General features: G+C 40.1%; 2 protein-coding genes across 5 annotated transcripts in view; one reads left to right on the top strand and one right to left on the bottom strand.

Moving 5' to 3' along the window:
- Window positions 1-5592, top strand: part of LOC139466713 (atrial natriuretic peptide receptor 1-like) — a 29507-nt gene extending 23915 nt beyond the window's left edge. Inside the window, exons 15-20 of the mRNA XM_071248353.1 lie at window positions 327-450; window positions 1694-1762; window positions 2166-2328; window positions 2864-2974; window positions 3452-3543; window positions 4619-5592. Of these exons, the coding sequence (XP_071104454.1) occupies window positions 327-450; window positions 1694-1762; window positions 2166-2328; window positions 2864-2974; window positions 3452-3543; window positions 4619-4786 (727 nt within the window). The 3' untranslated portion in view covers window positions 4787-5592. The remainder of the gene's footprint in view (window positions 1-326; window positions 451-1693; window positions 1763-2165; window positions 2329-2863; window positions 2975-3451; window positions 3544-4618) is intronic.
- Window positions 5593-6690: 1098 nt separating this feature from the next.
- On the bottom strand, window positions 6691-25897 carry LOC139466712 (uncharacterized). 4 transcript variants are annotated; one of them, XM_071248348.1, is made up of 8 exons: window positions 25823-25897; window positions 20699-20792; window positions 16765-16944; window positions 15622-15758; window positions 13608-13761; window positions 11256-11573; window positions 9796-10200; window positions 6691-9124 (listed from the first exon to the last, which is right to left on the bottom strand). In XM_071248348.1, the coding sequence occupies exons 3-8, from the start codon at window positions 16886-16888 to the stop codon at window positions 8784-8786; spliced, it is 1479 nt and encodes a 492-aa protein (XP_071104449.1). In that variant the 5' UTR covers window positions 16889-16944; window positions 20699-20792; window positions 25823-25897; the 3' UTR covers window positions 6691-8783. The 4 variants fall into 4 exon arrangements, with proteins under 4 accessions (XP_071104449.1, XP_071104451.1, XP_071104450.1 ...); XM_071248350.1 differs by having other exon boundaries at window positions 20699-20737; window positions 25823-25872; XM_071248349.1 differs by lacking the exon at window positions 25823-25897 and adding an exon at window positions 23633-23741.
- Between the last annotated feature and the right edge of the window lie 171 nt (window positions 25898-26068).

Raw genomic sequence — 26068 nt, 5'->3', positions numbered from 1 at the left:
GCCATTTTGTCCACAATAGCCACATGCAGCATACTGCAGCCTTATCTCATTTTCGGCCATAGATTCTCTTGTCAGAGGCTGTTAGATAGCCTTGTAGGTAAGTTTGGATCAATAAACACTTGGGTTTGTTTATCTACATAGGTACAGTGTTTGAAACCCTTTTTTGTGTCCCTCAAACTGATATTGCTGTAATATTGCTAAAAGTGGCTTACAACCCTTAGACTCAATCTCGTCGGAAGAACACTATCAAGTTATGCCGATTTACAAAGAGATGCACACACTTGCGTTGCTTTACAATGCTTCAGTATTATAACTGTGACTTTCAGGAAGGTGGCAGACAACCTCAAGACCGGGAATTTGGTTCAAGCTGAAGCATTCGAATCTGTGACTATCTACTTCTCAGACATCGTCAGCTTCACCGACCTCGCCAGTGAGAGCACGCCCATGGAGGTCAGCTGCTATTGCTTTGTGTAGGCCACACCAAGACATTATAGGTCCTTAGTATGCAATAATGTCTCTTGCAGCAATTAAAGCAGAAATATTGATCCTGAGTACCAAATAATGCCCCCTCCCCACTTGTGATATCTGAGACAGAACAGGTCCTCAGAACCAAGTAATATCTCTCCCTTTAGAATTTAGGACATAATGGTCCTCAGTAGTCTTTCCCTGTAATATATGCAAAACCCATAGGATAACAAACCCTGAAAGAAAGCTGTGCGCTAAAACAATAGTAACAATGACAATAGACAATGGTAGTGCTAAGCATGCTTTATGGAATTGAGCTCTAGACCATACTAATTGGCCAAAGTGTGGACCAATTACCCACTACTTGAATGACCAACTACTGGGACAAGCCTTGAAGCTTACAGTAAGTGTGGTATGGTGATGAATACCCAACACCCATTTGTTGCATCTCCAAGCAGTACAGGTCACCAGTACCTGATCGCTGCCTCCCTTTGGAAATGTTTTGGAGATAGTTTCAATGTGGCCTTAAGTGCCCTTATGGAATTTTGGTCAACATACATGTAGTCCTCAGCACCGACTGCCTTTATTTGCATATTTTGTCCCCAAAACCCCCCATCCTTGTATCCCCTTGTGGCGTTCTGACAGGATAGGTAGGTCCCTGGTACTTGTCTTTCCTATGTAATATCGCAATGCAAGAGGAAATTATGACCTTTCACTCACCTACAAATGGATGTTTGCTAATACCGTCAATTTTTGTATGTTCAATATATATAATAATACTGCATACTGTTCCGCAAACTCTTAAGCTTAGTGTTCATGAATTTCATAATTTTGTACCTGTTTGGCAGGCTTTATGATAAACATAGAATTCCGCAGAATACCTTATTGAAGAGAATCTGGAGATCACTAGTGTAAAATACAGACATGCACTTTCAGTAAGCAATAATACAAAAGTCAAGGAGACTTTGGAACGAAATCAATTTCCGTTACACATTTAAAACCAGCTTTCAACTCACGTTAAAAGATTTCTGTGGCAGGTAAATCCTAAATTCTGCACAAAATGTGATTTATTGCAAGATAGGTACATTTCTGCACCAAGTGGGCATTCCTGCAAAATATTCCGCAGCCCCCGAATCACGAAATACAGTGGGGACTGACTGATCACTCTCATTCCAGTGGTGTGGTACACTCTCACCCACTGTTATGTTATGATTCTTTGTTTGCCTAGATCATAGAGCTGCTGAATACACTATACACGCTGTTTGATGACACCATAAAGAATTTTGATGTTTACAAGGTACGTACAAACTCCCAAGCAAGCAAAGTCATTTAACATTATGTTCAAGGCAAGGTTGTAGGACATATGTGCAGTTCCTTAGCCCTACCATAGCATCTTCCGGAGGCAAGAGTGCCAACTACTGTATTTGACGTAATAAGCGCCCAGTGCGCTCTCAAAATAAGAAATAGGGGGCTCTTATTAGCATATTATTTTGGTGAAAAAAACATTTGAAAGATCAATTTCGGTGGTTTATGCTGACAGCCTGAAATGTTTATATACGACAGATATATTTTCCAGAATCAAATTGTCCATAATTATGGGTGCAAATCTTAATGGGGAGTCACCTGGATGATCATATTTTTGTTGCTGATGAAACAAATCTGGTAATAGTTGACACATTTGTGATTTGTTTTCTTTCTAGGTTGAGACAATAGGCGATGCCTACATGATGGCAAGCGGAGTGCCAATACAAAATGGGGACCAACATATCATGGAGATGGCAGATGCTTCGCTCAGCCTGCTGAAGGCGGTTCTCAGCTACGTCATTCCACACAGACCAGAGCGCCAACTCAAGATCAGAATAGGTACACACTCAAACAGCAGGAAGCATCACGTTAGTGGACACAGGTGGCGCAGTTGTCTAAGGTGCCACAATTTGTTTAAGGCACCAGATTTACCCTGATATCATTACTTAGTTTGTCAGCACCATACCTGTTGCCATTAAAACTGTGCTGTTAACTTTGACACAAGCATTTATGACCTGCTTCACTTTGGGCTTACTCTCACATTTGACCAACAAGCATAATATTGTGAAATACTGTCAAGCCTATTTCACTCACTGACTCGCTCGCTTCCCACACCAGGGCGGTCGGGAAGCCTAGTGGTTAAAGCGTTTGCTTGTCACGCCAAAGACCTGAGTTCGATTCCCGACATGGGTACAATGTGTGAAGCCCATTTCTGGTGTCCCCCGCCGTGATATTGCTGGAATATTGCTAAGGTGGCGTGAAACCATACCTACTCACTTTCCACAACAATACTCTTATCCTTCTATTAAAATCGCTGTAGACCTTTAGGCTCGGGTAGTTGGACCCAGATACAGTTCAGGCTGTGTTTCTCTAGGTATTCACACGGGGCCGGTGGTGGCGGGGGTCGTTGGGCAGACGATGCCAAGGTACTGCCTGTTTGGAGATACCGTCAATACAGCCTCCAGGATGGAGTCCAATGGAATGCGTAAGTTTCCTTGTGACGTTCACTTTATTTTTTGTACGCAGAACAACTTTTGCGCAAAACATCACTCATTTTAAACATGAATGAGAAAAGGATTTTGTAGTTCCCACAAATCAATATGTATATTGTGACTTGCTATGATGACATATCAAACTGCACATGGTGCCAGTTTCATGTAAATGCACACTGATATTTTCTTCCTTCCGAAAGAATTTCAATATGTTCTCAGATGTGAATACATCATTAAATTTAAAAATGAAAACTGTAATAAATTATTCAGAAAGGTACTGGGTACTAAATGACATCTCATCCATCGTATCATCATGTGTGACGAGAAACAATAAAACTTTTGTTTAGGTACCTTGAAAAATTACGACAGTTGTACAGCTTTGCATATACTCGCCTTGATTAAATATGTGTATCTAATGCTTTCTATGGTGTTAGTAGTATAGATAAGTACATGTTACTTCCTCCAAACAGCCCTGATGATACACATGAGTGGGTCATCCGCAGCCCTGCTGAGGAAGAACCCACTCTATCACGTGGTTGACAGGGGAAACGTAGAGATCAAGGTAAGTATGCCTGAATATACATACTCTGGATTAGGAAAACATGATTGATTGGTTGGTTGGTTGGTTGGTTGGTTGGTTGGTTAGTTGTTTAACGCTGCACTCAGCACTATTACAGCTATATTACGATGACATGCAACAACCAAGTCAGCGAACCTGACCACCTAATCCCATTAGTCGCCACTTATGACAAGCATAGTCACCTTTTACGGCAAGCACGGGTTGTTGAAGACCTATTCTACCCCGGGATACGATGACACGCAACAACCAAGTCAGCGAACCTGACCACCTAATCCCATTAGTCGCCACTTATGACAAGCATAGTCACCTTTTACGGCAAGCAAGGGTTGTTGAAGACCTATTCTTCCCCGGGATACGATGACACGCAACAACCAAGTCAGCGAACCTGACCACCTAATCCCATTAGTCGCCACTTATGACAAGCATAGTCACCTTTTACGGCAAGCACGGGTTGTTGAAGACCTATTCTACCCCGGATCTTCACAGGTCAGGAAAACATGAACGCATATCATATGCAGTGCAGCGATGATGTGTATATCTATATCAAATTTGGTGTGTAAGTTGTTCGCAATGAAACCTCTTTAATCTGTACAGTACCATTCATTTTGAAATCCTATGAAAATTGTATTTTGTGAATCAAACACAGATTCTTTTAGGGCTGTGTTGGCAAAAACATTATATTGCAATATTGTTTGCCATTGATTGTACATGCAGACATACTAAAGTCAATATTACCCAGCATGGTCAGTATCCTCCATTTTGTAGTCATGGATACAGGGGAGATACAATGTGGACGAAAGATCTCCTTTTTGTTTCCACCCTTTTGTCAAACAATTTTGAAGGGAAACATCATATGTGAATAAATTGGTCAAAAAATAATAACAAAAATAGTTATATATTTTTTACCCAGTATATCGGAAGACAGGAGGAAAATTGTTTGAAAAGCGTATTGCAGTGTCCAGGTGTACCGTAATACATTTGACGTTGAATACAGAAATCAGAATTGGCATTTTAACAAAGATTACCATTTTAAAGCTGTGGGTTTTTCCCCTGGCAGGGTAAAGGCAGACTGTGCACCTTCTGGCTGATGGGAAAGACAGGGTTGTTCACAGTTCCAGTCAGAGACCTAGACTCGCAGCAGACGACAGTTAACAGTGACCTAACAGAGCCGAAAGTGGAAACCGTGTTTCACGGGTATGTGACTCCCTCCATCACCAACCACTGACACTAGCACCACTGCGGAGGCAGCTGCCATCGTCAGGTTCAGATGGTTCAAATAGTCCTGAAGATGACGGAACCAGAGAAAACAGCGGAACAGATCGCTGGAAGAAACCATGTCTTTTTGGACGCTGAAAAATTGTGTGACTCGCTTGAATTTGATCAAATGTTTTAGTTTCAGTTTGTCACAGGCATCGTTCTGTCCTTTCTGAATTTCATGCAGCTATTTGATATACCATATCATTTTTAGCTCCAGATGGGTTGGGTGCGTTCGAACAATGGATGAAAACTATGTGAGAAACCTTCTGTGGATGTTGTTTAGATGTGCGCCCTTCACTTTGTCAATGTTTAAACAATGCAATTCTCATACGTCTGATGGATTCAATCACATTTTCTCATTTAAATATTTATTCATATAATATTGAGTGAGATTGTGCGATAGTGAGTACACTGATAAATGAGAGCATGTGAAAGAACCGTTTCTAACCAAGAACAGAATAACCAATGTATAGGAGCATACCACATCTTAAAGATTGCATTCCCAGTTGGTCAGTCTTTCAAGAATACATTTTTCTCCTGTGGTATATGAAGTATGAGAGAATATGGCCCTGGCCTTTGAAACTGTCTGCTGGGAGCCAGATATAAAAGGAGTGGCTGTCAGCATGATGTGGATGGAAGCATGGGTATGGTGCTGACAAACCTGAAACATCAGGGTAACACATACCATCTTTTGCTGTGATGCTGCCGGGGATCGAACCTCACTGGCAGATGCTCACTGATATGAAAGGAATGTTGGATGGCGAGGACATTAGTCACACATGTGGGCCATATATAACCTGTTTTGTGGATCCTCATGAAAATGCATCTTAATTCCTTGTATCTTATGTGTGTTCGGGTGCTGATATTGTCATACTGCCAGCAAGCCAACTAAACCTGTGTATGACATTTTGCGTTTACTGCTGAATACATTGGATAGAATATATATACTGAAGGATATGATTTAATGTAGCTGGAATATTGCTGTCGAACCAATTGGCATAAACCAGAAACGGCAGTTGGCACTTCACACTTCAGTTTGATATTTTCTTAATATCTTTATCATATTCGATCATAATTTTTTGTTCCCTGAAACACACAAAAACAATCTGAATAGTAACATCTTCGATTGGATGAAAGATCATGGCAACGGGTGGTAAACAAACAACTCCACATACATCGTGATCCTGTATTACTATTACAATCCCCTTAAAATATTTCTAGAATTACACAGATGTATAAAAATCTCATTTACCGAGTTTGCGAATGATTATATGTGACCTCCCGATCCATTTGGTCTACACTCACAACCAGCATGGGGACCTTTGATAACCAGGAATGCCCACGAAGCAGAGTTTGTGTGTGAAAAATTCTGGTCAGTGTGTGGGAAATATTTCTGCAAAAGGTTATCTGAATATGTGAAGAGTGTTAGTAAATCCAATGCAGAGATTCATAAAATCCTAGTGAAAACAGCCTCGCCTGAAGACGAGGGAAATTTGATTGGGTTTGCCAGAGAGTCTTCTGTAATGGCTCATGTTTGTTTTCTTGTTATGAATTAGATTATAACATTCCCAGCTAAGTTAAGGTGTCAAGTCATTAATCAAAACATATACTGTGACGTTTTACTTTCCATAAACAACATCCATCATGTCTTAACTTTTTTTTTGGTGATAACCATCACTTTATTATTTCTGTGATAATTCACTTTTCAATATTTGAGTCTTTAATAATAATTCTGGACTTGTGAGTGTGTCAGCTAATTAATTAATGTGGGAGGAAATCTGGAAACAGTCAGGCGAACCGTGATTCAAATACATGATCATAGGTTTCTGGCGTGCTACAACTCTACCTAATAGATATTACATCCCAAACGTCATCATATACTCAAATATCTTGATAACATTTCAAGGGGCGGTCGGGTAGCCTAGTGGTTAAAGCGTTTGCTCGTCACGCTGAAGACCCGGGTTCGATTCCCGACATTGGTACAATGTGTTGTTCCCTGCCGTGATATTTCTAAAAGCGGCGTTAAACCATACATACGGCTTTGTAAATAATGACACATGACTGCTTACTTCTAGACTTAATGTCTATTTCCATATTGACTTTACATGGTATGATATGATGACTGCACAATAAATGTTTACAGCTTTCTACTGTTGGATGTCATGAACACATCCAGTCATTCAAGATTGTTAACCATCAGTTGCTTTCTGAATACTTTTTATATGTTATATATTCTGAGTAATTATTGTTAATAAAACTGTTTTCCTGGTATTTGAAGTGTTGTGCGGAGTTTCCACAAGCAGCAGCTCCATCTGGATTATAATTAGTACAAAATATAGTATCACCATACTAATGTTATCTGACAATGTTTATATACAGCATAACTAGAAACATCATAACAATCACAAATATCATTAATACAACAATCAAACAAGCTAAATCAGATTTGGAAAAGCTACAAATGATATATTGCACACACAACTACTGCTCGGGAGACCCTCTGTTTAAATGAGAATCTCAAACTGTTTTCACATCTACATGCAAGGCAGAAGCAGCCCACATATCCATAGTATGTAAAACATACATACTGAAAATTCATTTTACTGGTAAAAAGTTACCGGGTATACCTACAGGGCAACTAGTAAATGTGACACCGGAGATATAAAAATCTATATGCCCTTACAACCATATATAACAATGCATCTGTGCCTCTAAGAACAAGAATGTTTTGCGCAAAATACATCACATTAAATTCTTCCATACAAGCGTTACTACTAATACATAGATTGTCTGCCGACAAGATCATTCACAGCTCAATTACAACAGCCTGTAATAAGGCTGACCTGTAAGCGTTCAATTCTTCTTTAATCCCTACTGATGTGGGGCGGTCGTGTAGCCTAGTGGTTAAAGCATTCGCTCGTCACGCCGAAGACCCGGGTTCGATTCCCGACATGGGTACAATGTGTGAAGCTCATTTGTGGTGTCCCCCACCATGATATTGATGGGATATTGCTAAAAGCGGCGTAAAACCATACTCACTCACTCACTCACTCACTCACCCTACTGATGTAGGCCATCAGCCAATGGCACATTATCTAATACAGTATGCAGCTCAATCCAGTTACATTGTAACTCTGCATTGAGCTTGAAGATCATATTACAAAATGTTTCCTAACATTCATTGCATGGTAGATAAAGGTAGCTAAATATCGTAAAACTGTTTCATGTGAGGTGAGACATGAGTATATTAAATTTTCAGTGATGACATATATTTCTGGAGTAACTACATTTGGCGAAGATCTTTATACACATTGCAGACTAACAGAAAATGGTATGTTGACATAGCCCATATTACAATCCTTGCATGGTTGATGTTCTCAAGAAGCATCCAATTACAAATATGACCTTACATATACCTATATTCTACAGGATTGTAATTGGGTGCGACTATTAGAGGTAGATATTTGATGGTCAGCGCCATGGAAATATTCTGCTAATTGGAACTAAAATTTTCTTCAGACACAGATTCTATTTAGACCACAGTCTATTTTAGACATTGATGCAGATATTAGCCAAAAGTGCAAATATTAGCCAAAAGTGCAGATATTAGACTATAGCGCAGATATTAGACCATAGTGCAGATATGAGACTATAGTGCAGATATATGAGAGTTTAGTGCAGATATTAGACTATAGTGCAGATATATGAGACCATAGTGCAAATATATGAGACTATAGTGCAGATATGAGACCATAGTGCAAATATTAGACCAGTAGGAAATTAGGCAGTATTTTGCCACGTCCATGGAGGAACAAAGCTTCACCTTCTTTTATGATCCATCGAGTCAAAAGAATTTCTGTTTCATGACATCTAACTAAAAACACGTTGACAAGATTTTCACTTATGCATGTCATTTTCCTGGACTAAATCAGCAGACCAAGCAAAATCTTGACTTATGACAATCTTCAAAAGCAAAGTTCTGACAACATTTTCTGCACCAGGACATCTCTGTTGAACACACCTTCCTTCATAATGTCTGACAGGGTTGTGTCGACAATGTCAGCATAGGTGACCTCGATGTTGGGAAGACAGAAGCAGACCTTGCCTCTGGAGCAGGTTCTACAGACCACAGCTGGGCTGCGGTCGTTGTCATACACGGCCAACACATTACCACGTGATGTGGACGAAGTCTTCAGTTGAAGTCCATCAAGGGGTAGGGTAAAGTGGGATGCTGGTTCACCGGTCGTCTGTACCGAGATCACAGTGTTGTCAGTCTGTAGTGGGATGATTGGGTCAGACTGAGGTTCTGGGATATAGAGAATCATGAAATTACACATGTTGAAGAAAATAATATCGTTCAAGTTCATTGCGATATTTCATTTTTCAAAAAGAGTAAGAATTTGAGATTTCATGAAACTATATGTGTTTGAGACCATCCCGAAAAATGAAGGACATCTTGACAGTTTCAGCCTTGTGTCCCTTTAAGAGACGTCGGAAATATATTTTACAATAATTGGATGGATGAAATAATGTATGGCTTAGAGATAACAATGTCCTGCTAACTTGAGCTAATAGCTTCTAATAGGCAACACAGGGAGATATCATTTCTATAAGGTCATAGACCCATGAAGATCCAGAGTAGACTAGGTCTTCAGCAACCCAAGCTTGCCATAAAAGGCGACTCCGCTTGTCGTAAGAGGCTACTAACGGGATCGGGTAATAAGGCACACTGACTTGGTTGATGTATGTCATCGTATCCCAATTGTGTGGATCAATGCTCATGATGTCAATCACTGGATTGTCAGGTACAGATTCGATTATTTACAGACCGCCGTCATATAGCTGGAATATTGCTGAATGTAGCTTTATCAACAAACAGACTATGAAGTCATATCTGGGAAAGTTTTTGTGTGTGAATCTGCCAAACCAGAATTAAACAAATAAGAAAAGAAGGTCCAACTAATTTGCAAAGATTACCTTGGCAACACTCCTGCAGGAGTTTCTGGACCAGGACACACCCTCCAGCCACAGCCAGGACGGACCCTCCAGCCAACAGAAGTTCCTTCAGCAGGTGGCCCAGCTTGACCAGCGCCGGGGTCAAGACCAAACTGCCCCCCTGGTCTCCAGTATGCTTGTCCAGTTTCACATCTCCCACTGCAACCAGAGTATGTTCTGGAGGCCGACCTGGAAGTGTACACTGCTGTGTGTCCAGGTGGGCCACACACACGCTGGTCAGGTCGGTGAGGGATGTGAGGGTCTGGTAGAGCCGCCCTGCACTGGTACTGTCCAGTTCCTCGCCCTCGCACACACATATTGTCTGAGACGGTGCTGGGCGAACTGACATTTGTCGACTTGTTCCACTGACTGTGTCGCCATTTTTGTCTAGAATGATGTAAATGATAATAATAATCATGCAGCTAAATGGCTTATCCAGCATTAACTAAAAGAGTGAGTGAGTTGGGCTTATCGCCGCTTTTAACAGTATTTCAGTTATATCACGGCGTGTCAACTTAATGGGGGAGGAAAGCCCAAAGTGATGCAGGTCTCAGACGTTTATCACTTCGGTGAAACCCACGGGCACGGGTATGGAGTTGACAAACCTAGAAACATAATCGGGGCGAACCGGGATTCGAACCCACAATCATAGGTTTCTGGCATGCCCAAGGGACGCAACTCTGTACAGTGAATCGCGGCGCCTTAGACGACTGGGCCACCCATGCCCCCTAACTAAACACCTGAAATGGGCTATACACTATGTGTAAATGTGGGTCATTGTTTGTTTGTTTTGTTTGTTGTTTGACACCGCACTCAGCAATATTCCAGCTATATGCACAGGTAGGGTAGGGAAATAGGGGGTTGAGTACTCTGACCCCAGTGGTAATCTTGGACTCATATCGCATCTAAAATATAGTAAGTGCTAGAAAAAAGGTTTAAAAAAACATCAGGGTATGGGCAGCCCAGGGCTCTAGGTCACTATGCGGCACGAACTAGGGCTGGGACGGGTAACTCGGGTGGTTATGCAGTAGGACCCGGGTACCCACAGGACTACCCGGACCCGTGGTTTAGTTACGTGATATATTGTTTAATCATAAAAAATATCTAGAACTCTATGGTTACACTACAAGTCACTAATGTTCGCATTTCTTTCAGTCTAAGCACCATTGCTTCTGACCTTTATAGGTTTGAATAAAAATAACACTTCAGTCAACTTCAGTGTATGCATGACCAGATCGGTTTATACATATATTAAAATACATTTCACCAGGGCTACACTCAAACTCTTTCCAATCGGACATTTTGTACCAAACTCTTGAGCCCTGTAGCGGGTACCCGGGTGGGGTTGGGAAATAGCGGTGTGGGTACCCGGGTAGTCAATTTGGACTCGTCCCAGCCCTAGCACGAACACTTTCAAAGTCATTTCTACCCGACATACTTACATCTGACTTCAATGTTCCAGTTTTCAAGTACGTTCATATACGTTCCATCGGACGATTTGCCATCCTGTAGAACCACTACACCATCTGATGGTTTATACAGGAGATGGTCTAAAAACATCTCCCGAAGACCAGACTGCGTCTTTGTCAGGTTCTTCTCCAAGCTGTTACAAATGTATGCTAGAGTTGTCTCCCTTGACAGAGGGACGCCATTTCTTTCACATCTTACGCTTGTAGCAATAGAGCACAAATCAGTATTTCTCCTGCAATCTGCGTTCAGGTTTAGACCGATTCCCATGACATACAGACGGGTGTCCATTTCTACAAAGGATGACAAAAATATAAGTTCAATAACATGATATAAAGTTAAAGAAAATGTCAATTATTCAGAGATAAATTGTATCATTATCAGGCGTGCAAGTTTTTTCAGTATTTGATAAGTTATAGTCAAAACAGGTTTCTATTATTAATAACAATAATATTACATTGCTGGGGACATAAAATACTGGGATGGATTTGATCAAGTGTGTGAGTGTGACAGCTCTAGTGTTCCAGTTACATCACAGTGTGATGTGGGAAGAAAGCCCGAAGTTTTGCAGATCTCAGACGTTTACAACTTTGATGAAACCCACGAAAATGGTTATGGTGCTGATAATCCTAGAAACATAACTGGGTGAACTGGGATTCCAACCAACAATCAAAGATTTTCTAGCGTGCCCAAGGGACGCAACTCTGCACAGCAAGTTGCAGCTCTTAGACGAATGGACCACCAGTGGCCACCGGAATGGATTGGAAGCCAAGCAGGCTGTGATAAAACTGAGAGGTATGTCAATGGTTCTTCAGGGCTCCTCTAAGATAGTCATTCAATATAAATACAATGATGTAAAGCAATATCACACATGCAAAGTCACAGTGTATTCAGTACATATTTATGATACCCGGAGCTGGTTAAACATAGATACCTTAATTCTAGTTTATGAACATATTCTGCAGACTTGTGGACTGAGGTTTTAAGATCAACATGTCAAATTAAAAATTCAAATTATTAATTATCTACTAGAAGGAGAACAGATGCACCTGATCCAATGCTAAATACCTTGAACAAGTTTGCTTCCCCTACTCTTTTATATAATGTGCATCCTTATCTGGGGTTAGTGAGTGAATCTGGACCTATTCTGCCTCAGCGTAGGTCCATCTGGGTTTTTTTCCATCCAGGGACCCCTAAAAGGGCATTGGGGCCTTACCTGTCCTGTAACGCCAACGAGCAGACCTAACCAAGAATACGAGTAAATACATCAGTGTGCGAAATAAGTGCCTGCCTGGTAGCCATGGCTACTTTCTTGGCTAACTTGCTAGCTTAATTTTTTTTCTCGTAATTAATGTTGTAAGTGAGTGAGTGAAACTTTTAATTCGGGATTCAAATCCACAATCATAGGTTTCTGGCGTGCCCAAGGGACGCATCTCTGCACAGCGAATCAGACGCCTTAGACGACTGGGCCACCTATCTTGTAAGTAATTATGAGTAAACCTCTCCCAAAGAAAATCTAAAAAAATGCTCACTTAAATCTAGTGGTGGGATGATAAACCGATGCAATGGTGGATTGCGATTTCTAACTTCTCGATACAAGCATTGATCACAGTCACACAAGAAGTAAAAAATATCTATTCTGACTTTAAATGTTCGATTTCATAACTGTTCCATTAAACATAAAACAGTACTGCAAGTTAAAAGTGAAAACATAAATATTTTCATCCATTGCGCTATACTTGACACTGCCAACTGTAAATCATCAGTGTGCCAGGTATTTGGCCATGCCCCTGTCTATGAAAAAGAATGCTTACGCACCACTGATAAGAGCACATGCAAGTATATCATGATACATATCGAATCATGAGTAAGGTATCATGATACGTACTGGATTCACAGTTGGTGTATCGTCCCAGCCCTACTTAAAACACAAGAACGATAATAATATTGGTTGTTATTTTCTTGAGAGGTATCCGAAAGCATCATATTGTCATAAGTGTCTTGTGGTTATTGCCCTGAATAATTAATTGATATTGATTCAGACAGAAGTCGGAAAATATTTTTTCTTCTTCTGCAACCAGATTTGGACGGGTAAATAGATGGCTTCTTCAAACTGAAATCGGCTTGTAAGAGATTATGTTGTTTGTTTGTTTGTTTGTTGTTTAACGCTGCACTCAGCAATATTCCAGCTATATGACGGAGGTCTGTAAATAATCGAGTCTGGACCAGACAATCCAGTGATTGACATGTAGCTTGTCCAGCTGGCTGGTGTTGTTGAAAAGATATTTCAATCACTGATATGCATGACATAAAAGGACAACATTTACCATATGGTTCTACCATCACCCCACATAGTTTGTGACCTCGGAGCCAGAGGTCATTCGGCCATTTTGTGTAGATTCCCACCACGCCTTGTTCCACTAAAGCCTCTCGTACAGACAGACAGGCAGCCACTTCCATTGTGAAGACTCCCTCAAAACTCTGTACACAGAACAGCTCTATTGAATTTATGAACCAAACCTTCAAGGCTTGCCTAATTTCCTTACTGGTACCCACTTTACACTGGCTTGTACTTGCACACTTTCAATTTCAGTCTTATGTGCGAGTGCAGTATAATGATGTTATAAACAATGTTTGAGAATATACAGCACCAACTTTTGTTAAATGACTTATTTTGTTTGTATATTTGTTGTTTAACGCCGCACTCAGCAATATTCCAGCTATATGATGGCGGTCTGTAAAGAATCTGGACCAGATAATCCAGTGATTGACATCATGAGCATCAATCCACGCAATTGGGATACGATGACATGCATCAACCAAGTCAGCTGACCACCCGATCCCGTTAGTCGCCTTTTATGGCAAGCATGGGTTGCTGAAGACCTATTCTACCCCGGATCTTCATGGGTATCAGCATTTTCTTAATTCAGCATGACAACCCAATCATACCACTGGACTCCACCCTTGCCACATCACTCGCTAATTCCAAAGACATTGTTAAGTTTGTCAAAGAATGGAGATACTGGTTTTCAAGTAGGAGATAAACATACTGTGTTTTCAATGTAGATTTAACCACGCTAAATTGAATTTGGAACTGAACGCGCAGCAAATAGATTGAGTGAAGGGGCATGGATTGAGTCCAGTGTTTTGAGTAGGTTGTCGATTTGAATTACAGATTCACCGACAACATCCTTAAAAAAAAATTTGGCGCTGTATATGCTCAGGCAGTTTGTTTACACCGTAATACTTCACTCGAACACGTGACAGGCATTATCCTGAAGTGTCCGGAACAAGTGTCATGTTCCTGGACACAGTGGTTGATTCATGGGTACACAACAGCTTCGCGGAAAGCGCTAAAGTTGGCATGCACCAAGTGCTTCTTGCTGGATGAGCATGCTCTTGACAGTGTATTTCAGTTGGCTTCTGGCGTTAATATGTGCAAGTAGTAAATGGATATCTCACTCTAAGTTACAAAATAGTGAACTAGAATAGTACAGAAATAGAATGGAATAGAATAGAATAGAAATAGTTGAGAGAGTGACCCATTTACATTGTCAACATACGCGAATCAAACGGCAACTTCACTTTAAGTTTCAAATCCATTTCATTTTATCTTATTATATTTTCATTGATCATTAGATTACAGGGGAATTTCATGTTTAGTTGATTGCAAGGTAAATTCATGTTTAGTTAATCTAAACGAGTTTAGTCTTTCACTGCAAACCAGACATTGACAGCATATAAGCACGGCAACCTGGAAAGCTAACATGAGGTGGACACCCCTGAAGAAACCTAAGCAAGCTTTGCAAGGCTTTCGTTCTACACCGAGCATCACCATTATGATGTCATATGGGTCATTGTGACGCCAAAGATATGACGTCACTGTCGTATATAAAAAGCACCAAATTCCAAACTCTCTGTTGTCCCCAAAACTTAAAATACATTCTCTTTGTTGATTGCTATCGTGTTTACTGCATGAAATGTATTGCCACGCAACTTTTGAATTTTGTAGGAACCGCAACTTTGCATTTTGTAGGTATAATTATTTAAATACACCTACCGACAATGACTGAAAAAAGTACTAGGAATGTGATGTGGCTGTCAAACCAGCTGTTTCAATCAGAGGGGGTTTATCGTGATTTAATAGCCCCTGATTGACCAATCGGAATCGAGTAATTTTCATATTCATGGTAGAATGTAGAGCTACATTCCCTAAATTTAACATTTGAAACCTCACACTGAACACATTCATTTTTGCGTGGTTAAATCTACAGATAACCTAGCTCTTCATTGAATACATTTTATGCTTACCTCCTAATTATTGTATTGAGGACAACTTACATTTTTGTTCGGGTTATCACATAAGACAATTGATGTGTATATATTTCCTTCAGAATCTGCATTCCATCTTCTGTTTCTGGATCCACGAGCCTTGGTTTGCACGTCTGCCATCACGACACTGCCATGGCTACCAGGTCCTAGAACAACACAGGTCACTTCGCCATTTTGGGTGTCTTTTTTGAGCTTGTTTATAAATGAATGAGTAGCATAGGGCTCTATTCTGCCACATAATCCCCAAGAATCAGACACTGTGGACCTATTTTTACACTCTGTAAACCCTGGGATAGATAAACATTTTGATAGACAAAACATGAGAGACAAGCATGGGTACTGGGGACCTGTTCTGCCCTGGAATCTCTACACAGACAAACATGGGATACTGGGGACCTGTTCTGCCCTGGAATCTCTACACGGACAAACATGGGGTACTGTGGACCTGTTCTGCCCTGGAATCGCCACACAGACAAAAATGGGGTACTGGGGACCTGTTCTGCCCTGGAATCTCCACACAGACAAATATGGGGTACTGTGGACCTGTTCTGCCCTGGAATCTCCACACAGACAAACATGGTGTACTGTGGACCTGTTCTGCCCTGGAATCGCCACACAGACAAAAATGGGGTACTGGGGACCTGTTCTGCCCTGGAATCTCCACACAGACAAATATGGGGTACTGTGGACCTGTTCTGCCCTGGAATCTCCACACAGACAAACATGGTGTACTGTGGACCTGTTCTGCCCTGGAATCGCCACACAGACAAAAATGGGGTACTGTGGACCTGTTCTGCCCTAGAATCTCCACACAGACAAACATGGGGTACTGGGGACCTGTTCTGCCCTGGAATGGAATCTCCACACAGACAAGCATGGGGTACTGGGGACCTGTTTTGCCCTGGAATATCCACACAGACAAAAATGGGGTACTGTGGACCTGTTTTGCCCTGGAATCTCCACACAGACAAAAATGGGGTACTGGGGACCAATTCTGCCCTTGAATCCCCAAGAGAGACAAGGATGGGATAATTGAGTCTGGACTATGCATTCCAGTAATTGATATTATGAGAAACATTTTTTTCTGCCCTGGAATCCCCATCAAATTTCTTCATCATTTTCATTCAATGCTCTCTCTAATCCTAAGATTACCTTTGACACACAGATCTTTTGCATCATCCATCGTAGATGAAGTTGACTTCAGATAGATGATATGCCTTCCAATATCAGCTGTGTTCAGCTGTCTTTCAAAGGCATCCTTATCGAATGACCCCATCCTGGCTTGAAGGATTTACTCAGATATCTTCACAGAGCAAGCAATGTTATGTTGATCTGAAATAAGAGAGAATGTACAGAATCCTCTTAGGGCCCATTTACCTATATATATTTTTCTCTGATTTTTCTTGTGTGTGTGTGTGTGCCTGTGTGTGTGCCTGCCTGTGTGTGTGTGTGTGTGTGTGTGTGTGTCTGCCTGTGTGTGTGTGTGTGTGTGTTTGTCTGTCTGTCTCTGTGTGTGTGTGTGTGTGTGTGTGTGTGTGTGTGTGTATGTCTGTCTGTCTGTCTGTGTGTGTGTTTGTCTGTGTGTTTGTCTGGATGGGTACTAATGTCCCAACAGAAAATGACGAACCACTGAAACAGGAGGAAACCTTTGCAGTACAAAATAAACTGAGCAGAGTTTATCCCAGTGGGGTATTCTCGACTTGCCCAACACTAAAGGGGATTAAGGGTAATCCTTTTTTCACAAGCAGCAGGGGTCATGTCACACAAACACAACACACCGGAGAATGTCAATCCAAGAGGGGATAAGCCGAACTCAGCCATGTTTATTGTAAATGATATACTGAACATCATAGTTTAAAATTCAAACACTATTTTATTACATAATTTTTTACATAACTTAATCATTTTGGTATAAAACATTTAACTCTTTTAAGTGATTTGTTGGGCAAAATAATAATGGACTGATTCAATAATCTTTACATTTAATACATCTGTCAGTACATGGAAAGAGGATAATCCCATAGTTGTCATGGTAACTGTAACTTGAGAATCATTTCCTAGACATTGTAATTTACTACAAATAAAACATAAATGTATGTAAATGTAATATTTCCTAACCATGGGCGGATACAGAGGGGGTGTGTGGGGGTGCGCACCCCCCTTTTTTATTTTGAAAAAAATCTTTATTTCTGTATAAATTACCACCAAAGACAATAAATAGATCTTAATTGTGCACCCCCCCCCCCTTTTCAAAACAGCTGTATCCGCCCATGCTAAATACATACTTATAATGTATTTAATGTGTTTTTCCATTGTGTTCAGGTTAATGCAGTCAATATAAGTTCAGAAATATACGTCTTGTTTCATCCAGTTCGGGGCATACAGGGAAACCGTGATATTCATCGCCAATGTCTTTAATCCACATAAAGTGCACATAAGAAATGACTTTCACTTTCTGTGAGTTCATTGGATTCATCAATCACTCAACTCAAACATACACCTGCACTTACCCAGATACATCAATCACTCAGATCGAACATACACAGGCACTTACCCAGATACATCAATCACCCATATCAAACATAAACCTGCACTTACCCAGATACATCAATCACTCATATCAAACATACACCTGCACTTACCCAGATACATCAATCACCCATATCAAACATACACCTCAACTTACCCAGATACATCAATCACTCATATCAAACATACACCTCAACTTACCCAGATACATCAATCACCCATATCAAACATACACCTGCACTTACCCAGATACATCAATCACTAATATCAAACATACACCTGCACTTACCCAGATACATCAATCACCCATATCAAACATACACCTGCACTTACCCAGATACATCAATCACCCATATCAAACATACACCTGCACTTACCCAGATACATCAATCACCCATATCAAACATACACCTGCACTTAACCAGATACACTCAATCACTAATATCAAACATACACCTGCACTTACCCAGATACATCAATCACCCATATCAAACATACACCTGCACTTACCCAGATACATCAATCACCCATATCAAACATACACCTGCACTTAACCAGATACACTCAATCACTAATATCAAACATACACCTGCACTTACCCAGATACAACAATCACTCAGATCGAACATACACAGGCACTTACCCAGATACATCAATCACCCATATCAAACATAAACCTGCACTTACCCAGATACATCAATCACTCATATCAAACATACACCTGCACTTACCCAGATACATCAATCACCCATATCAAACATACACCTCAACTTACCCAGATACATCAATCACTCATATCAAACATACACCTCAACTTACCCAGATACATCAATCACCCATATCAAACATACACCTGCACTTACCCAGATACATCAATCACTAATATCAAACATACACCTGCACTTACCCAGATACATCAATCACCCATATCAAACATACACCTGCACTTACCCAGATACATCAATCACCCATATCAAACATACACCTGCACTTAACCAGATACACTCAATCACTAATATCAAACATACACCTGCACTTACCCAGATACATCAATCACTCAGATCAAACTGCACGTAATATTTTCTCACACACTTAGATCGAATTCCTTTAATACCACATCTTCCCGAGGCAAGTGAGTTAACTGACTATAAAAGTACAGTTTCCACCCTTGCCGAACTAGGCTGGTATTTTGGAGTTACATTTTGGCTGGACTAACGGGTCTATGCATAGTCCAATCAAAATTGCGCACCGAAATCAAAATCCGGTTTGTAAAGTGTCATGCAGATTTCGGTCGACTGCAGGATTTGCAAAGCATGTGCACCGCTAACTTATTGTCAATAGATATTTTCTAAATCTTTTCATGCTTTTAATCAAGGTGCTCACGTGATTTGATGCACTTCGCGATGTAAGACCCGTTTTATCACAATATAGATCTTGATTATCGATCAGATCGTCTTGACTGGGCGCCACCGTTTTGTTTGAAGCAAATACAAGTGATACGAGAGGTTGAATCTGATTGGTCAATAGGAGAGGCATAGGAAGGACATAAATCGTAATAGCCACTGGTGGTGCTACGATCGAGCCCAGGGATTCCAGCCTAGTTCGGCAAGGGTGGAAACTGGACTCGGGCAGATGACCGGGGCAGGTGATGAGAAGTTGTACAATTTTACATGTCATGACTCCAGCTATTCCATGCTGCACGTAATATTCCCTCACACGCTTTGATCGAATTCCTTTAATACCGCGACACACTGTATTGTTTCACTCTAAGGAATGTCAATGTTGTCTTATTTTTTTTGGTATTTCCAGCATTTAGACGGTTCATAAGTTGGATAAAACACGCCTCCTTGGTATTGGTTGATAATGTAAGACCTTGAGCTCAGGAGAAGACCTCGATAGTACATAGGCATGTTTTATCCTATACATCAGTCTCATCAAACATACACTTACTTGCTGTAGAGATAGGTTATTACATTAGATATTAAGTTGATAATATATTTAGGTTAGAGTTTAATACTAAAGTCATACTGAATTTAAGAGATAATCAATAACTCACTGAAGTGTGAGGTCATCTACAATCATAAATATATACACCATACATCATATTTCCAATCAAACAAATTAGAAATGAACTACACAATACATCCTATTTGTAATTATAACAAGAGTTTGCCACTAACGTGGCTATATCCCCCGCCCCTGTTGCAGAATTTATGACATAATTAAATCTAAACAAACCCTAACCTTTTTTAACCGAGGTGGAACTTGTCATGGAAATTGTAAAAAAAGTTTGGAACCTAAGTCCATCTTGTTGCCATGGAAACGTAAAAAATAAAAATTTCTAAAATTTCTTAATAGCAAAAGGCACTAGTTCAGCATGTACTTGACAGACCTGCAAAGTTTCATGAAAACATATTGATTGGTTTATGAGTTATGCTCCGGAAACAAAACGTGACGGACGGACCCCGTTTCAATATACCCCGTCAACTTTGTTGGGTGGGGAATAATAAACCAGAAATCATCCATATCTACAACATACAATACATGATCAACTAACCTCAGTTGTCCATGAATATCTCACAAGTCCCTCCAAGTCCTCACACGAGAAACAACGACAAAAGAACTTTACAATAGATACAATGATGTCCTTCCTGCAGAAGAAAACTGGCTTTTAAATTGTATAAAATCCAAAGTTTGCAGTCAAGCTGTAGCCAGCTTGGGCTATCAAAGAGACAATAGACTGAGCTAGAGCATGCTGGGGCACCTGGTGCTTGGGAACAAAAGCATGTAGTGTGACAATTAGTGGAGGTTCAACTGATAGAAAGCTTACCTCATGTTACAGGGCAATAGAATAAAGTCTAAGGTATAAAATACTGAAGTATAAAATGTATTAAACTAATATTTACTTAATTCAAAAAGTATGATAACATGAGATTCTTATTGCTTACATGTTAAAGGTACTTAACTAACTACATGCAACAAGGTCATACAAATTAGTTAACTAAAGAACTAATCTTAATTAAACGATATATGCATATTAACAAGTACCTGACCCTGTCACATATGCATCATTGGGATTGTATTTCATACTCAATCAATGAAGACATAATACTATTAACATGCAAACAAAGCTCTTTTGATCATCCTCTGAAAATTAAAAAAACATGCAGTATGTCTAATGCAGGAATAATTTCTAGTGAGTGAGTATGGTTTTACGCCGCTTTTAGCAATATTCCAGCAACATCACTGCAGGGGACACCAGAAATGGGCTTCACACATTGTACCCATGTCAGGAATCGAACCCTTGTCTTCGGTGTGACGAGCAAACACTTCAACCACTAGGCTACCTGGGATAATTCTGGGGTGGGGCCTTGTGCTTTTAGCCCCCAAATTTGAAAAAAGGCCCATATTTTCAAATACAATGCGGAATTTTAACATAGTGCTATATGGGCGATCTTCTGAAAAATTTGAATTTTTCACATAAAGGTCCATGTCAGAAAATTCCTAGAGTGAACCCTGCCAATGGCATGTGCAAAGGTGTCTTTTCACTAAAATGAGTTGCTGTGGCGGACATTTTCCATTTATCAAACTGAAAAGTTTTGTTCATTGTAGACAGTGTAGTCTATCATGTGAAAATTATACTGACATTTGGAAAGAGAAGAGATTAACAGTTTCAGTGCTAACAAGACCATCTTCCCGAGGCAAGAGAGTTAACTGACTTTAAAAGTCCAGTTTCCACAATGCTGAACTAGGCTGGAATTCCTGGGCTCGATCGTAGCGCCACCAGTGGCTATTACGAGTTACGGTATGTCCTTTCTATGCCTCTCCTATTGACCAATCAGATTCAACCTCTCGTATCACTTGCATTTGCTTCAAGCAAAACGGTGGCGCCCAGTCAAGATGATCTGATCGATAATCAAGATCTATATTGTGATAAAACGAGTCTTACATCGCGAAGTGCATCAACTCACGTGAGCACCTTGATTAAAAACATGAAAAGATTTAGAAAATATCTGTTGACAACGAGTTAGCGGTGCACATGCTATGCAAATCCTGCAGTCGACCGAAATCTGCATGACACTTTACAAACCGGATTTTGATTTCGGTGCGCGATTTTGTTTGGACTATGCATAGACACGTTAGTCCAGCCAAAATGTAACTCCATAATACCAGCCTAGTTTGGCAAGGGTGGAAACTGGACTTTTATAGTCAGTTAACTCCCTTGCCTCGGGAAGATGTAACAAGACAGACGGACGAAGACCCATAACTTGAGCTCACATTGATAATATAGTCATTGGGAAGTTATTTTAACGATGCCATTACGATTTAACCACGTCATTAGATCTAAAACACAAGGAAAATGTACCAATAACTGTAGCCTGTCTCACAGTCTCTGAACCCATTTTCCTTTCCACCCATCCCTGACTGTAACAACTGTAACGCTATAGCCTTAAGAGAAGCAAGTCCAGATTTTTCAAAGGTGAATCTTCCATCTCACGGAGTCTCCATTTCAATCAAAATATACCTGCATATTTCCATCAAAATAATATACCGTATTCGACATAATAAGCACCCTGCTCTAATAAGCGCCCACAGCGATATTTGCTAATATATTGGCCAGAGAACAATTCCAATTAGCACCTCTTTTAAGTGATCAATGTACACAAGACTTATTTATTCGTGTATAATACACACTTGTGTGTTATATGCACCCCATATCATGGGCAATTAAATTCTGGAAAAATATATCTGTCGTGTCTAATATACACAGATTTTTCTTTTGTATTACTTCAGGCTGTCAGCATAAACCACAAAATTTTCGATCTTTTAACTCTTTTTTTCACCAAAATTTTATACTAATATTTCTATTTCTAATTTTGAGAGCGCCCTGGGTGCTCATTATGTCAAATACGGTATTATACAGACGCACTGCTCAAGATGCAACAAGTCAAATCCAACAAGTCCACAATTCATTTTGGATTATAGCAGTTCATGTAACATTTGGGGAAAACACGACCAGTCCCTTTCATGCTTGCACATAGCAGACGAGTGGCTGTGTCAACCTAGTGTAAAACATGTATTCCAGTTCCGTAGTCAGCAGTCCAACTTGACTAAACAGTACGGGTTGTTGATAAACTTGGGCAGAAAAACATCACATAATACTAGACTGATCAATAGAGGTCATCACGCGAGCTAAGTACATAGTGTTTGTTCCTAATACAGGATATTTACCATCCCCAAACATAAAGAGTGATAACCTCTTTATCATATAATGCCATTCTTTAATTCTGTGCTTGAAAATCGCTTTCCTTCTCTCACAAACAACCTAAACATTGCGAGTTTTCCTGGAATGCATGCATTAATATTTATTACGTCACAGGGTAAGTGATGTGTCAGTCGGACAGTGACAGTAGCCAATACAGTTACAACTGAAATCTGTTTCTTATACAGTGGCAAGGCAACATATATGCAAAACAACAATTGTTTTTACTTGCATTTCGCGGCAATCAATTGGTCTGTCCACTAGAGTAACTGCCCTTTGTCAAAGAGAAGCTACTCTAACCCTAGTCTATGAGACGTCACGGCCACATTCAGATGTTGTTGACAGTCGACTTGTTCTGTCATAACGTTAAGAAGTGTAGTCAGATGTACACAAAGCGACAAAACAAGGTAACAATTCAAACATATTTCGGCCAAATCCAACTATTTTAATTTGTAGAGAAGGTTTCAAGCCGCAGAGGTCTACAAGCACAGATATGGCTACTGATCCTGCTTGGCTAGGTCTAGTGCCCTCGCCAAATTGTTTCGAAATTTATATCTCAAAAGTTGCCAGAACTTAAAAATGCCTTAGCTACGTCACAGTTGGCATGGTTAGACACTGATTTTCAGTATATTAGACTTTTCATTTGATAATAATAGCCATTATTCCTGCAGTTGATCAAGATTCCCGATGGTTAATTCTGACCCCATTGCCGAATGACAAGGGCGACGCCAATTTTCTTTATAAACACTGAAAGTAGTCCCTCCTTGACCTTTGATATTGCATCTCTATCTGCATATGACCCCAACGGATATCGTTTTTATCTGTTGGCTTTATCCTGCCGAGAAACCTACCCATTATATGATAAAATAAGATATACAGTCAAGTTCCGTTAATCCAACATGGTTGGTTGCACATGTCGGATAAACGAAATTAAGTAGTATCAACGTTCGTGATAAAAATTCGGACAACTACACGACAGATGACGATACAAACACTTTTTGTTCATTAATTGTTTATTGTAAAGCAAGTTTATCTCTGCAGCCGTTAAAATATGCAGCTACCAGCCGACTCATCTCGCATCAAAACATGGGCTGTGAACTCACGGGCAGATGACCACAGAGTACGCTGATCACTGTGTCGGATTAACGAGACTGATTAATGAATGATTTCAGTAATATGTTGCAAATTAGGTGTGTCTGAGTCAGAGAGCGAGACTGTCAGATTAACTGGTGTAAATAGCACTGACTGTCGGATTAACGAGACTTGACTGTATTTGATATGGTGTGTCCTTTGGATACTGCCTCTTTGATCCTTTGGGTTAGTCTTAGGGTTAGGGTACCCCCAGTTCTACCCTCAGCCCTTGGATCCTTTTCCGTTTAAGCTCCTGATATCATTAGGGTTATGTACCCCTTGCCAATCAAAAACCCCTTTATGATTCTTAGGGTCAGTGTGAGTTAGGGTATGGGTTAGCTATCTCTTATAACAAATTAATCGAACACTATTTGATACGGAAGCTTTTTAGGGCCATTTGTTTTGTTATTTTTTTCTTGAAATTTCAAATTCTGTATCTTAAAATTTCAAGATTATTTGAAGATACTAAGTTGAAATTTCAAGATACAGAAGTTGAAATTTTAACTTAGTATCTAGAAATTTCAACTTATAATCTTCAAATTTCAAGATACATTCTAACTTGAAATTTCAAGATAATCAACTTTCCTCCACGCGGCACTAATAGAAATCCGAAAAAGTGCACCCAGTAAAGTGCACTACTCCTAAAGCTTACTTTAAACTTTACCAGTTTCCAAATGAAAGATTCAAGTGAGTGAGTATGTTTTTACTCTGCTTTTATCAATATTCCAGCAATATCACGGCCGGGGGCACCAGAAATGGGCTTCACAGAACCATGAGGGAATCGAACCGGGTTTTCGGTGTGATGAACTAACGATTCAACCACACGTACCAACCTTGACAGATAAAGAAGTTAGATCTTATAGCAAGTTCATGACATAAGAAACAAATGATTAGAAAATATTTCTGAGGTCCCACAATAAAGTGCTGTAGTTGTAAACCTGAAAGTGAAATGAAATCAGTGTCATGGAGAAAATGGCCCCAACAGTTTGCATTGGTACTTAAAACTGTCTTTGTGATTTATTGCACGTGTCAACATGAGAGTGTTTGCATGACAGGTAGGCTGTTCATTCACTACTATTTTACACTGAACAAGCTGATGAGTGAAGCGAAGAAAACACTTTAAAGGGCCATAATGGCCAACTTGAAATCTCACGTGTCCCCGTTCTGGGGTACAGGTAGTGTAGGCTACACTTGGCCTAGTTCGTTACATAACGGCCATGAATAAGGTATCTGGGTGAGTGGACATGTAATCAGAATTAATGTCTGTATTGATTGCAGTTGCTTTACCAAGATCATAATGCCCACCGATCTTCAACAAGGCCTACAGAAAACAGCTGAAAGCGAAACAACGACGTTGTTTACATGATTTATGTAAACTACGGACTGATTTTCTCCTGGAAAAAGGTTTACATGAAAATCAATCGGTATTGTTAAAGCTATGTGAGATTTAATATTTACTTTTAATTTGAATGTGTGATAGGAGAGAAATCATACACCGGTAGTTGGGAAGCCTGTTTGAGTTTACGGAATATG

This window comes from Haliotis cracherodii, unplaced genomic scaffold (genome assembly GCF_022045235.1).
Source record: "Haliotis cracherodii isolate W230 unplaced genomic scaffold, xgHalCrac1.p SCAF_19, whole genome shotgun sequence".
In the NCBI taxonomy this organism is placed as follows: domain Eukaryota; kingdom Metazoa; phylum Mollusca; class Gastropoda; order Lepetellida; family Haliotidae; genus Haliotis; species Haliotis cracherodii.
This window is presented reverse-complemented; position numbering and strand designations above follow the sequence as displayed.